The 13,020-nt window shown below is 55.8% G+C and overlaps 1 protein-coding gene across 4 annotated transcripts in view; it reads right to left on the bottom strand.

The window, feature by feature from the left end:
- Positions 1-759: 759 nt before the first annotated feature.
- Positions 760-13,020, bottom strand: part of EPN2 (epsin 2) — an 87,201-nt gene continuing 74,940 nt past the window's right edge. For 3 of the 4 annotated variants that reach the window (XM_086686166.1, XM_086686163.1, XM_086686167.1), the window contains 4 exons: positions 8,463-8,636; positions 7,804-7,890; positions 5,551-5,766; positions 3,167-3,608 (listed from right to left, as the gene is read on the bottom strand). In XM_086686166.1, coding sequence (XP_086542292.1) covers positions 3,310-3,608; positions 5,551-5,766; positions 7,804-7,890; positions 8,463-8,636 — 776 coding nt within the window. In that variant the 3' untranslated portion in view covers positions 3,167-3,309. Of the gene's footprint in view, positions 3,609-5,550; positions 5,767-7,803; positions 7,891-8,462; positions 8,637-13,020 lie in introns of all 4 variants that reach the window. The other variant, XM_086686165.1, reaches the window with a different exon arrangement.

Raw genomic sequence — 13,020 nt, forward strand, 5'->3', positions numbered from 1 at the left:
TCTACTGCTGTGTAACAAATTACCCCCACATACGCTCTCTGGTGGTTCTGTGTGCGACCCTAGGATGCCGCCCTCGGGGGTAGGGGCACACTCTATGTGTAGAAGAATGAAATCTGCATTTGGTGGCCACAAGCCCTGCTGTGACAGAGACCAGCCGTGTTAACCCAACTCACATCCCATCCCCCAGGGCACAAAGGAAGCCTGCATTTCCCCCTTTCCCTGCTCCTAGCTGGAGCCCTGGGGCCGGTGCTGGCGAGGGTTCGGGGAGAAGCCACCGCCAGACTTGGCCCTCATGAAACCTCACCCTCCTCGCTCTGCTCGCTCACTGCCTTCCCCGCAGACCTCAGGGCCACGTGTGTCGAGGGTGGCGGTGTCACGAGAAGGAGCAGCTGGGGTCCCCGATCACTGCTTGGAGAGCCGCCCGACCAACCAGGCACTGGACTCTAAGAAGTAAGCGGGTTGTCATGCCACGGAGAGGTGGCTTTCGACGCAGCGTAACCCAGGGCACCCTGGCAGAGGGGCGCTCCCAGCTGCTCCGGACTCAGGCAAACCCTCCCCAGGGTCCCTGCTGAGTCCTGCTCCCGGAGCGGACGTCAGGCCAGGTCTTCGGCGGAGAGGTGCGTGTGCAGGGCTGCCCCGGGGCAGAGCTTGGGGCGAGGGGCCCTCACGGGAGGGAAGCTGCATGCCCGCCACCCCTCTCCTGCGTGGCGGGACTGACGTGCAGATGGGGGTGAGGGAAGGACACAGCCAGAAACCGCATCATGATACAAATGATAAATTATATTTGTACAGTAAATAAGTATCAATAGTCAACACAAGTTCAAAACCAGCCACCGGCCCCTTGGACTGAGAAAAGGGCTGGGTGACACCCCTACCACGGTGCCCATCAGGAGGGGGCGTGATGGCATGTGTGTTACACGTGTGGCAGCGGCCGGTGGCTTCATGATCAGTGCAGCAGGCAACAGGGACGAGGCGCCTGGGACGGGCCTGGGCCGAGAGGCGGGGAGGGACGGGGGTCTCCTGGGGCCTCGGTGGCCCAGTGGCTACCATGTTGGGGCCTCAAAGTCACGTCAGGAAGGGGTCTTGACTGTGACCAAGAATCACTGGCCAAGTAGTCAGGTTTGGTCTGCTGGCCTGTGACGGGGTCCGGGCTCGCACCATACGAGTGAAAGCACCTCCCTGGGGAAGCGGCCTGCAGAGGCCCCTCCCCCAGGTCGGAAGAGGCCAGACGTCGCCGGGGGCCCGTGGTCCAGCCCCAGGCCTCCGGCTCTGGCCGAGGTGTGGCCGGTTAGGAGCTCTGGCGGTGGCTCCTGGGGCCGGAGGACGGCCTCTCGGAGCAGCACGGTGAGCTTGTAAAAATAGCAAACAGCAGTGGCCTGAGAAGGCAATTCTGACTCCGCCCGCTCGCCACCGGGCATCTTACGGCTCTCAGGGCGGTGCTCAGGGTCACTTCTCCTCCTGGAACCAGCGAGGGGCGGAGGATGGCCGGGGGCGGGGTCCGCTGCCCTCGGGGTCGGGATCGAAAAGTCCAGGGCGGAAAGGAAGACTGGAACGCCCGCCAGGCAGGCTGACCAGACGCGGGATTGGGGGGTGGGGGGGGGGGGTCCCTTCCCTGGGGAGAAGCGCATCCTTTCTGGTCTTTATTTCATGACTTCATACTTTTCTTACAGTGGTGGGGGGCGGGGGGAAGCAGGAGGTGGGGGGGGGGTGAGATTAGTGCACGTTTGTTAAAAATCTACTGTGTGAGAAGGACTTTTTTTTTCCCCCCTCCTCTCCAAAATAAGAGATGATTATTTTTAAGTCTGCAGTGTGTGTGTCTGGAGTTCGCAGCCGGGTGGGTCAGGGCCAGCCCTGGTCCCTCACCCCTCTGGGCCCGGAGGCTGTCCCCAGGGAGCCACGGGCACCCCCAGACACCCGCCATCTCCACGCCGTCCCCATCTTCACCCTGAGTGCGGATTAAGACAGAGGAGATCACAGACACAAGGTTCAAGACGCCTCTTCCGTTTCAGATTTCCACTGCAAACGGAAGTCCTTGTCGATCTGCGCGTGCCTTCAGTTACAAAAGGGAATTAGCCAATACAAACTGGTGAGTCACATTCATACATTGGATTTTTTTTTTTTTCCTTTAACTTTCTCGACGGTGGTGTATTGGTAAGAAAAATAGCCTCTCTCAGGATCTAGCCCAAAAGGCTACACATCAATCAGTTTGGAAAGTCACCAAAAAAAGGGAGTGAAAGAAAGGAAAAGGCAACTGGAGGCTGGGATGTTGTCGTTGTTGCTGTTGTAGGTTTTGTTTTTTTTAAATAAACATCATCTTTTATGTGTAATCAAATTCCCATATTTTTCCCTATAAAGAATCTGCTTTAGTTTTTCCATAAGGCATTTTTTTTTTTTGTCTCTTCCTATTTAAATTTTCTTAGAGTTAAAACCATAAATAAGAGGATGTAAACCACTAACATGACACGTGCCAATATCTTAATTGAGCCAGACCTGGTAAATTCTATCAAAACTAGACAGTTAAATAAGAACCACGTTATAAAAATATTAGCCAAAAAAAGACTATTAGATAATTCTGCAAACTCAAATATGAAACTGTACTAAACAAAATATGTGCAAACGTATACAAGCATAGAGCCACGTGGCGGGGTTATGCTCAGATTAGTTTAAAGCTTGCTCTAGTGGATTTAATTCGAGTTGTTCCACGGTGGTGGTGGTTACTTTGAACTCACACACGAGTCAAAGAAAAATAAAATATGCACAACCACGTCCCCAAAAGGTGAGCGTCTCATGGAGCTGGTGCTTCATTCCGTCCACACCTGGGACTGCCTGGGTCCTGCTAGGGCTGGAGGTCGGGGGCAAAGACACGGTGGCTGTCCCAAGGCCCGGGCCAGGCAGCGTCCCAGAGGCCCTCGGGCTGAGGTTCAGGGCAAGGGCGACACGGACAACTCCCGCCCCCTCGTCCAAGGCCCCAGAGAGCTGGCCAATCTCCACAGGAGCCGGGACCTCACGCTCGGGGTGGGGGGTCGGGGGGACGCGGGGAGGCGACCGGGCAGGGTCGGGCTACAGGCCAGGGATGGGCGAGCGGCGGCCTCAGAAGGCGCGGAGACCCGCGTGCCGGGTCTGACGTCTAGCAGGCCGGCCGCCGCTCGAGTCTGAGGATCGGGGCCGTAGAGGCAACCCTTTTATCAGGAAGCCGGAAGTGGAAAGCCCTAACACCCACCACCCCCTTCTGCAATCGAGTCCCTGCTGGGCGTCCTCAGGCACAGGTGCTCTGGGCATTCGCTCTGTGGTGGGTCCCAGGCCCGGGCACTAGAGGAGGAAAGGGTTGGTTGTGCCGGCGGCCTGAGCTGCCGACGGGGGGATGCCCACACTGCCCCCCATGTTCATCGTGGCGGGGCCCAGTGGCGTCAGGGAGGAACCGCTGCCCCCCAGAGCTGGGTGCGGGGCTGTGGAGGTCATGGAGGCCACAGCCATGGGCTCCACCCCCGGGCTCGGCCCAAAGGACGTGCTGGTCCCCAGGACTGGGCTCCCCCGCAGCTGGTTCAGCGTCAGCGGCTGGGGCTGGTTCACCTGGAAGGGGTTGACAGGGGCCGAGGCTGCGGCTGCACCTGAGGAGAGAGCAGGAGGGACAGCGGCCCTCGTCAGGACAACATCCATCCCCAGGTCCAAGGGCCGGAAGCTGGCGGCCACCGGGAGCACGTGCACTCCGCAGTCCACCCCTCTGGGAACAGCCCTTCCCGGCGCCCGCTGTTTTGCACACGCTATTCTGCACGCGCACACGCATCTGCCGGCTGGGTCTCCGGTGTCCGCGTGAGGAGACCGAGGCTGTGAGAGGCCAAGGGACTCATCCAGAGTCCCAAAGCCTGACTAGGGCAGTGCCAGCAACGTGCCCAGCTCGTGGGGCTCCCTCACCACGAACAGCTGGCACTGCTCCCGTATTCCGCGTGCCACACTCCGTGACCACCGGGGTCCGGGAATGAGGAGGGCAGAGGGGGAGCTGGGAACTGCTGCTGGAGAGTGGCAGTCTCCATGCTGGGCCCTGGGACCCAAGGGCTGGCATGATAAAGGCTCTGAGAAGCCCCGCAGTCAAGAAGTGGATGCAGCCATGTCTTACCCAGCATGTCCAGAATTTATCATACGTCATAAAACCTTTCCCCAGCTTTCAGCAAAAATGTCTGTTGATACTCTGCCAAAAACGCAAGAGCTGCCAGCACTGAGTCTCCAAAGCAGCCCAGCCCCAGAGCACAAAGGCTGCCTGCTGAGGGCACCCCCACAGGTCACCACCAGGAGACGCTGCCCTGCCCGCTCTCTGCGGGCACATGCCCTGCTGAGGGCACAGCCAGCGTCCCCGCACCAGCCCCTGGTAACCCTGCAGCTCAGCCCTGCTGGAGCAGGGCCACCTTAGAGGTAGCAGAAGCCCCCTGAGGAGGGATGGCAGGGCGCCGGTGAGTGGTGGGGGGAGGGATGGCGGGCCACCGGGGGGGGGGGGGGGGGGGGAAGGCCAGCCTGGCTTAGACACTGGGTTCTCATCCTGCACAGGGAGTAAGGAGCAACCACGTCCTTGCCCATCACAGGGTTGGGCAGGACCAGGCCCTCCACACACCCCACTTCTGCCCCAGGATCCCCACCCTCAACTCTTCTAAGACCTGGGGTCCCTCTTTTCTGCAGGGTTCTATGAGGGGCCGTGGCCCAGGGCTTCAGATGTGTCTTGCGGTGGGCTTCAGACTGAACGCCCTGAATGTGATAACATCCCGGCCCTTGGGGCTCCCAAGGCCTTGCTGGGAAATCTCGGGGGCGTCAGTCCCCGGAGGGAGAGGGTTATCTGGGCTGGGTGCTGAGGAGGACTGTGATCTCCCACTGGAGAGAGGGCGCTCTAGGCAGGGAAAGCAGAGGGGCTCGGAGCAGCTGAGGGTGTGAGCACAGGGGCAGAGAAGGCAGGGCCAGGCCGGCCACAGCAGCTCTGGACGCTAAAGCAAGTGCTGGGGGCTTGTCCACACGGAGCCTTTGAGGGTGGAGAGCGAGTCTTTAGAAGGAGCCTGCCGGCAGGGAGGACACACACAGGGATGGGAAGGTGGGGTTCCGAGCCCTGGGAAGGCAGAATCTAGCCCCTCGTGGGGCTAAAGTGAGGGTCCGTGGGTCCCTGGAAAGTGGCCCCCAGAGAGTGGAAAGCTGGGCAGCAAACTCCGGCCCCTCCTCACCCCACCACTGCCCTCGCCCGGCCAGGAGGCGGTGCTTGCCGGAGGGTCTCCCTGGCCAAGGGCACCACGTCAGGGACAGCTTCCGCTCAGGGGTCTCGGTCTACCTGAGGAGAGGGGCTGTCTTCCAGCCCCCACCCCACCACTGCACACCGGCGTTCACACCCCTGCCCACTGAAGCCCAGCAATTGCGGCCGTGCCTCTGAGCATCTGGCACCAGCTGTGGGACACGGCAGGAAGTGCCCCCCGAGGGGTGGAGGAGAGGTCAGGGCCTGAGGCCTGCCCCAAACCTGTTCTCAGGAAGGGCGGACGACCGGCGGGGGGGGGGGGGGGGGGGGCCGGGAGGTGCGCATACCTGGTGCCAGGAACGGGTTGAGGGACTGGGCCGGCGGGGCTGGCCTGGTCACCAGCGAGTCCAGGTTCACCAGGGCCGCGTTGGGGCCCAGGAAGGACTCGGGGGTTTTCCGGGAGCTGCTGGGCTTGCTCGAGGCGGCGGTCAGGGGCTGAGACTCAAAGGGATCGGGGCTTGTAGTTCCGTTGTTTTGGGACGGTGGAGAGGCCACCGCCTCAGCTGCAAGATAGGGACACACGCGGGCACAGTGAGAGCGGAGGGTGGGGCCCCGAGACGCCAACCCCAGGAGAGTCCCAAGCGAGACACAGGCATTCCGGGGGGCACCCCGCGTGGCCACGCAGAAGACGGGATGTTCGGTGCAGGGCTGTTTCCAACAGACCCGACCGGGGACAGTCGGCCACAGGGGCAGCTCCCAGGACCCCTGGTTCACGTAACTAAACCCAGAGCGCAGGGACAGAAGACGCGATGATGAGGGAAGAGCCGTATCACAACGTTACGTGAAGACAAGCAGGTGACAAGACAACGCAGACAGCATGATTCCCACCCCCCCCCAAATACCGGGGTGCTCCTTCAGGTTGCTGGCTAGGCACGAGCAGCTTATTTTTTGGTGTGTGTTCACTGTCCATTTTCTACAATGAACGTGAATTTCTTGATGGAGAAGAAAGCAAATTATTTTCAAAAATTCAGCCAACAGAGGGTGTACTGAGACAGGCTGGTGGGAACGCAGTGTGCTTGGCCAAGATGCAACGCGGCAGTGGGGTTGAAGGTTCTTAAAAATGGTCATACTCTCCACTCGGTAATCCCATTTCTAGGAATCCAGTCTTGGGAAATAATGCGAAATGTGAACAGGGATGTAAGCACCAGGCTGTTCACAGCAGCATTATTTACTTGAGCGAAACCTGGAATCAACCTAAAATGTCCTCCCAAAAGTTACAGATCAAATAAATTACCGCTGAGCAACGCAAGGAGATATTACACAGCTATGGAATAGTTGCTGAAGTCTTTTTTTTTTTATGTCCTGAGAAAAATTTTTCCATTTTTCAATCTGTTGTTCTTCTGTAAAGGAGGAGAGGGGGGAGGACCCAACTCCATCTGACAGTATGAGCTGAACAAAAAAGACCGTATACACAGAGCTCAGAAAACATACACAGCGGCTGGGGTGGGTGGAAGGATTACAGATGATTTTCATTTCCTTCCACAAACTTTCCCAAATTTTCTGCAGTGGAAATAGCTCTAGAATTGGGGGTACCTATTTTGCAAGTCCACGGAAGGATGTCCACACAAAGAAGCCACACCGCCTTCTCGCTGAGGCACGCGTGGGTGGGCCAGGACAGTTAGGTTGTAAGTTGGCCCGCAGAGGACACGCATGGCATTTTGTTTTTTTAATGCAGCGAAAGAAAGACCCCAAGAAGCAGCACGTTCTAAGTGGCCTCCGGTCCCCTGAGCTGAGAGGGGGCCCGAGGGGTGAGCCGGGGCATCAGGCTGCTCGTACCTTAGACCAGGGCCAGCCAGGCCTGTAGCTGTAGCTGGGGGAAGGGGTGGGAGGAGGTGGGAGGGAGGAAGGGGGCGGGGGGGGCAAATGGAGAATGGGGAGGGCACGGGGAGAAGCTGAGAGAGGAAAGAGAAAGGAGAGAAGTTGCTCTAGGTAGCTGGGAGGCGTGGCCGGAGACGGACAGAGACAGCCTGGCTCTGTCCCTGGCCTCTGGCCTTGGCCCCCTCCCCCTGGTCCGGTCTCTCTGTACCCTACCTACCCTGATGCCCCGCCAGCCCTGGGGGCACTGGGCCTGGGCCTCTGACAGGCACGGGGTGGGAGCCACAACGGGGGTGATGAAGTCGGGCAGAGACACCGTGTCCAGGCCCAGAGCTCGGGCTGTCTGCAAAAGGGGCAGCTTGGGGAGTGGGGACTCGGGAGGAAAGGAGACGGTCAGAGCGAGCGGCTCAGGCTGGGCAGCGGGGGCCCATGCTGGGCTGGGGCTCGTGCAGGCAGCCTCTGGGGTTTGGGGGCGGGGCCGAGGCAGAGAGGTGAATGAGACAGGAAACCCAGGCCCGACACCAGGACGGGGTGAAAGAAAAACCCAACCGCATGACTTTTCACTGCCAACGTGTGAATTCCTGCCATCGGCCACTTACAGCTCCCGAGACCAAAACACAACAAAATGCAGGAAGTTGATAGGTCTTGAAAGCCGATTATTTCTGCAACAACCGGGCTGGTCAAAGGCACAGACGTTATGGAAACGACTACCATCTTTCACATACCTGTTTTTTTTGAAGTTCGGAGGTTGTCAAATTCAGAAAAGTCATCTTTAATTGTACCATTCAAATTACTGAAGAGATCAAAGGCCCCTGGGTGAACATAAGAGGCCGGTGACTGTGGGCACGTCAACGTGACCCCGTGATTCTGCCGTCCAGTCTACAACGCAGGGGTGTGCTGGCAGCAGGAGGGGAGATGTCTGCCCCATCGCACGGGGCTCAGGGTCACCCGGTGGTCTGGAAGGGGGCCGGGCCGGGGATCCTGGCCTCCCAGGACACGGTGTGGGGGCGCCTGCCTGCACCTGCTCCCACCTGCCCCAACCCCAAACCGAAGGAGGCGCTACCGTGGGTGGAGGTACTTCGGAGGTAGGTTTCGAGACTCGGGTAGAGCCTGTAGGAAGCTACTGGAAGGAGCGCCCAGAGGGTAGCCTGCCCAGACCCCCTCGGGAAGCTCCCTCTGGAGAGAGGCACGGTGCCCAGAAGACCTGTGAGCTCACCCTTCACGGTGGGCTTGTGGCATCGGGAGACTGGGGACAAAGGCTGCAGGTGACGAGGTAGCAGCAGCAAATGCAGGCAAACCCACAGATCCCACGCCACGGAGCCAGAAGAGGGGAAGGCATGGGGCCCAAAGGGGCCCTCGGAGCCTGGGCAGAGGGAGGTCTCACCAGTGGCCGACACGGGCTTGGCGGCCGAGGCTGCGGCCCAGGCGTCGGCCGTTTTCCCAGCACTGGGGGCCTGCTGCTGTGGGGCTGCCCAGGGGTCCGAGCCCTTGGAGACGGAGGGTATGCTGGCTCCGGTGGGCACTCCCCACGGGTCGACGGGGGCAGCTGGCTTGGCACCTGTGGAAAGGCAGGGTAGGCTCAGATACGTCCTCGGAGAGCACTGGGCGGCCGGGGAGAGAAAGGAGAGGACGCTGGGCCCCACGTCAAGACAGGGAGTCACCTAAAGGGTGCTGTCCCACGCCAGCAAAGCTGGACAGAGCTGAAGGCCAGGGCCGACAGCCATCGGGGGTGCCCACCCCGGGGAGTGCACTGGGCCTGGCCTGCTGGGAAGGGACCAGACAGGAAACCGCGAACCTTTCCAAAGTCCCCGCCATACACGGTCTCACGAGGAGCCTCCCGAGCTAAGTTCAAGCCCGTCCCCCCAGAGTCCACAGGCTTCCTCCAAGGAACGAGCCCTGCCCATCTGCTGCTCCAACCACAGGCCCTGGCAGCATCCTGTCCCCACTTGCTTCGAGTGGTTTCTGCTTTTGACAGAGGGTGAATAAAACAGAGGTGTATGTGAAAAGGAATCAGAAGCAAATGCCTATGTACCTAGTCAATAAAATGTTTTCAAACCGTCAGTGGCAAATCAACTTAGTGGGTCACAACCGGTTTTCAAAAGAGTAAAAGAGAGTGCACCTAATATTTTGTGTTCGCCCTTCCTTCGACTTCCCCCTCTACCCCATAGAGGCAGCTTTACACAACGTATCGATCAGCTGTGCCTTTCTTACCTATATATAAATGTACACATCCTCTACGGCCTGCTCTATTCACGCACGCCACATTTTATTTGGGAGATTTCACCTGTGTTGATGTGCAGTGGAAACGTGTTCCTTTTTATGGTTGTATAATATTCCGCTCCGTGGCGGGGCGGGGGGTGCCCACATGTGATTGGTCCGCTGAAGGCACTGGCTAGGTTTTGCTTTGGTTCTCATCCCCAAGTGCGCTCAGACGTGTGAGGCCCTCGGTCGAAGCTCCTTCCCCTTCACCGAGTGATGCCCGTGTGGCCTCCACAGTCATGCCTTATGCTGTGTGGGTACAAGTCCTGGTGGTCTGGGAACTGCCCCATAATCTCATTAATGTTGCCTGCATTAATGTTCATAATGTTCCATCAATGTTACCTCCCAATTTGTGGCTTTTCTTTTCACTCTCCTTAAGGTATCTTTTTTTTTTTTTTTTTAAATGTTTATTTTTGACAGAGAGGCAGAGAATGAGCAGGGGAGGGGCAGAGAGAGAGGGAGACACAGAATCCAAAGCAGGCTCCAGGCTCCGAGCTGTCAGCACAGAGCCTGACGCGGGGCTCGAACTCACGGACCGCGAGATCGTGTCCTGAGCAGAAGTCGGACACTCAACCGACTGAGCCACCCAGGCGCCCCTTTAAGGTATCTTTTGATGAACAGAGATGTTCTGAAGTTTAATGGGGAGAAACCTATCAGTATTTTCTTTTGTAATTTGTGCTTTTTGTGATGACTAGGAAAGCCTTCCCTACACCTCAAAGGTCTTTTTCTATGTACACATTTCCTTTTTATTCTGTGTGCACATCCCTTGCAAGTGACGATGGCCTGATTCTTCCCAGCCTTTACCCTTTTTCTTTCCTTTTCCCGCCTCACTGTGCTGGTTGGGACCACCAGCGTCAACATAAAGCACGAGTGTGGACAGCCAGTGTCCCTGTCTTGCTCTTACAGGATCAATTTTCAACGTTTTACATTAAATGGTAGCACTTCCCATTTATAGGTTCCTTTCCTTCTAGAAGCCCTTAATCAGGCTCTGGAAGCTCCTCATTATTCTAAGTTTGCTAAGACTTTCACAGTGAATGGCTGATGAATTTTACCAGTTTCTCTCTATTAAGATGATCGCATGATTTTTCCCTTCTCGTCTGTGATATGGTACATCTATCTACACGTTTTCTAAGGACGGGGTCCTTGCAAACTTTCTCCTGATGTACTCTACCATTCTTTATATTTTTCATGTTGGTTTCGCAATTAGCTGCTTTTTGCATCTGCGTTCCTGAGCGGGAGTGGCTGACAGGTCTGTTCTCACACTGTATGTCCGGTCTGCTTTTGATGCGAAGGTTATGCTAGTCTCATAAAATAGCAGGATACGCCCTATTCTCCTACCCTCTGAAGGAGTTTGTATAAAGGTGGAATTGTTTCCAGAGTGGTGTTACAATCTGCCAGTAAAGCCCTCCGGGGGGATTGTGGGGTGGGGAGGATTTCTAAGTCCTGACTCAACGCCTTTAATGATGATATAGCACTACCCCTATTTACGGATTCCCTACTGATCCCCGGTCAGCTCTGCTAAGTTTTCCTTCTAAATGTATCCACTTTAAGTTTTCAGATTGAAAGCACAGAGCTGACCAAACAGCCTCTGACTCCGTGTGAAACCTTGGCAGTGTGGGCAGTTATGGCCCCCTGTTTCATTCCTAACGCCGTCTGCGTCTCTCCTCCTTATTTAAAAAAAAAAATTTTTTTTAAGTTTATTTCTTTAGAGAGTGAGCTTGAGCAAGGGAGGGTCTCAGAGAGAGAGAGAGAGAATGGGAATCCCAAGCAGGTCCGCATTGTCAGCATAGCGTCCAGTGTGGGGTTTGAACCCACAAACCACAGATCATGACCTGAGCCGAAATCAAGAGTCAGACGCTTAACTGACTGAGCCACCCAGGCGCCCCTCCTCCTTATTTTTTAAAATTATTCTTGGGGCGCCTGGGTGGCGCAGTCGGTTAAGCGTCCGACTTCAGCCAGGTCACGATCTCGCGGTCCGTGAGTTCGAGCCCCGCGTCGGGCTCTGGGCTGATGGCTCGGAGCCTGGAGCCTGCTTCCGATGCTGTGTCTCCCTCTTTCTCTGCCCCTCCCCCGCTCATGCTCTGTCTCTCTCTGTCCCAAAAATAAATAAACGTTGAAAAAAAAATTTTTTTTTTAATTATTCTTGCCAGAGACCTATTTGTTGCTCTTTTCAGTCAGCGATGACTGTCCCGTGTGTTTGTTTTCTAATGCACTCATTTCTGTTCTTATCCTTACTTCATTTCTTCCACTTTCGGTGTCACGTTACTCTGTAAACAGTGAAAGCTACCAGTTCCCCCCTCACTATTGCTTTAGGGGCCCCACAAATTCTGGGATAAAAATATTTACCTTACTAGTTGGTTTTAAATGTTTTGATTCTCATTAGAATTTCTTCTTTGACTCAAGAATTCAGGAGTTTTTCAAATGTCAAGCATATGGAGTTTCTCTAGTCTTCCTTTTGTTGCTGAGGATGCTGTAGTCAGAACGTGTGTTCTAGGTGATCCCGGTTTCCAGAAATGTGCTGAGGCTGGCTTTTTTTTTTTTTTTTTTTTTTTTTTTTTGCCTAGCACAGGATCAAGTCTTTGCTAAGTATTCTGCAGGGGACTGAAAATAATGTGTGTGCTCCTGTCACCGAGAACAACAAATCCGCAGGCTTATGAACTGTGCCGCTCAAATCCTGTTACATTTTTACTACTTTTTGTGAAATGATATGAAATATACATATTGGTCTCTGCACCCTCGGCTCCTGGTCCCGAATTCCTGAAACCCTTGGGATCTCTTAAGTGACCACAGCACTGGGAGAATCTCTTGCTCAGCTGAGGCGACTCTGGCCGGGTTCCTTGGAGGGCTCCTGGCTGGAGCCAGAATAACCAGAAAGACCAAGTCACGATGGGAAGCTGGGACGTTTCTGCTGCCTGCAAATGTCACTATTTCACCTTTGCTCCTAAGGAATACCTTCAATGAATCCAGAATTCCGGAGGGTAACAGATGTCTCGCTGGTGTCTCAAAATGTATTTTACCATCACTGTTGCAAGCAAGAGGTTTCCCTAGGAAGGGAATTCAAGGTTGATGGTGTTTCTTCCAGCACACCTAAGACCTTATTCCACTGCTTGCCAGCAACGGCCATCCTCGTTGAGAAGTCAGCCGTCCGCTTGACTGCCGTCTCTTTTCAGTGGTGCAAATGCTCCCTTGGGTTTATTTAAGACGTTCTCTTCCTTAGGGGCGCCCGGGTGGCTCAGTCAGTTGAATGTCCGACTCTCAATTTCGGCTCAGGTCATGAGCTCATGGTTCGGGGGTTCGAGCCCTGTGTCGGACTCCATACTGAGTGGGGAGCCTGCTTGGGATTCTCTCTCCCCCACTCTGCCCTCCACCACCAGCGTTCTCTCTCTCTCTCTCTCTCTCTCAAAAACAAATAATGAAACATTAAAATAAAAACTAAAAGATGTTCCCTTCCTGTGGTGTTCTCCAGTCTCCTGCCAATGTGCCCAGGTGGGCATTTCTTTTATTTTATCCTGCTTATGACTCACTAGGCTTCCTGGATCTGAGAAGTAGCACCTTGCCACAAACTTAAAAACCATCAGTCATTATCTTTTCAAGCATAAACTCTTCTGGAACTCCAAAGAGATGGGTGTTAGGTGTCCTCATTCTGCCTGTGCTTCCCCAGCCACACTGACCTCCCCGGCCTC

The sequence above is a fragment of the Puma concolor genome, chromosome E1 (assembly GCF_028749965.1).
Source record: "Puma concolor isolate L17-30 chromosome E1, mPumCon1.1.hap2, whole genome shotgun sequence".
NCBI classification, from domain to species: Eukaryota; Metazoa; Chordata; class Mammalia; order Carnivora; family Felidae; genus Puma; species Puma concolor.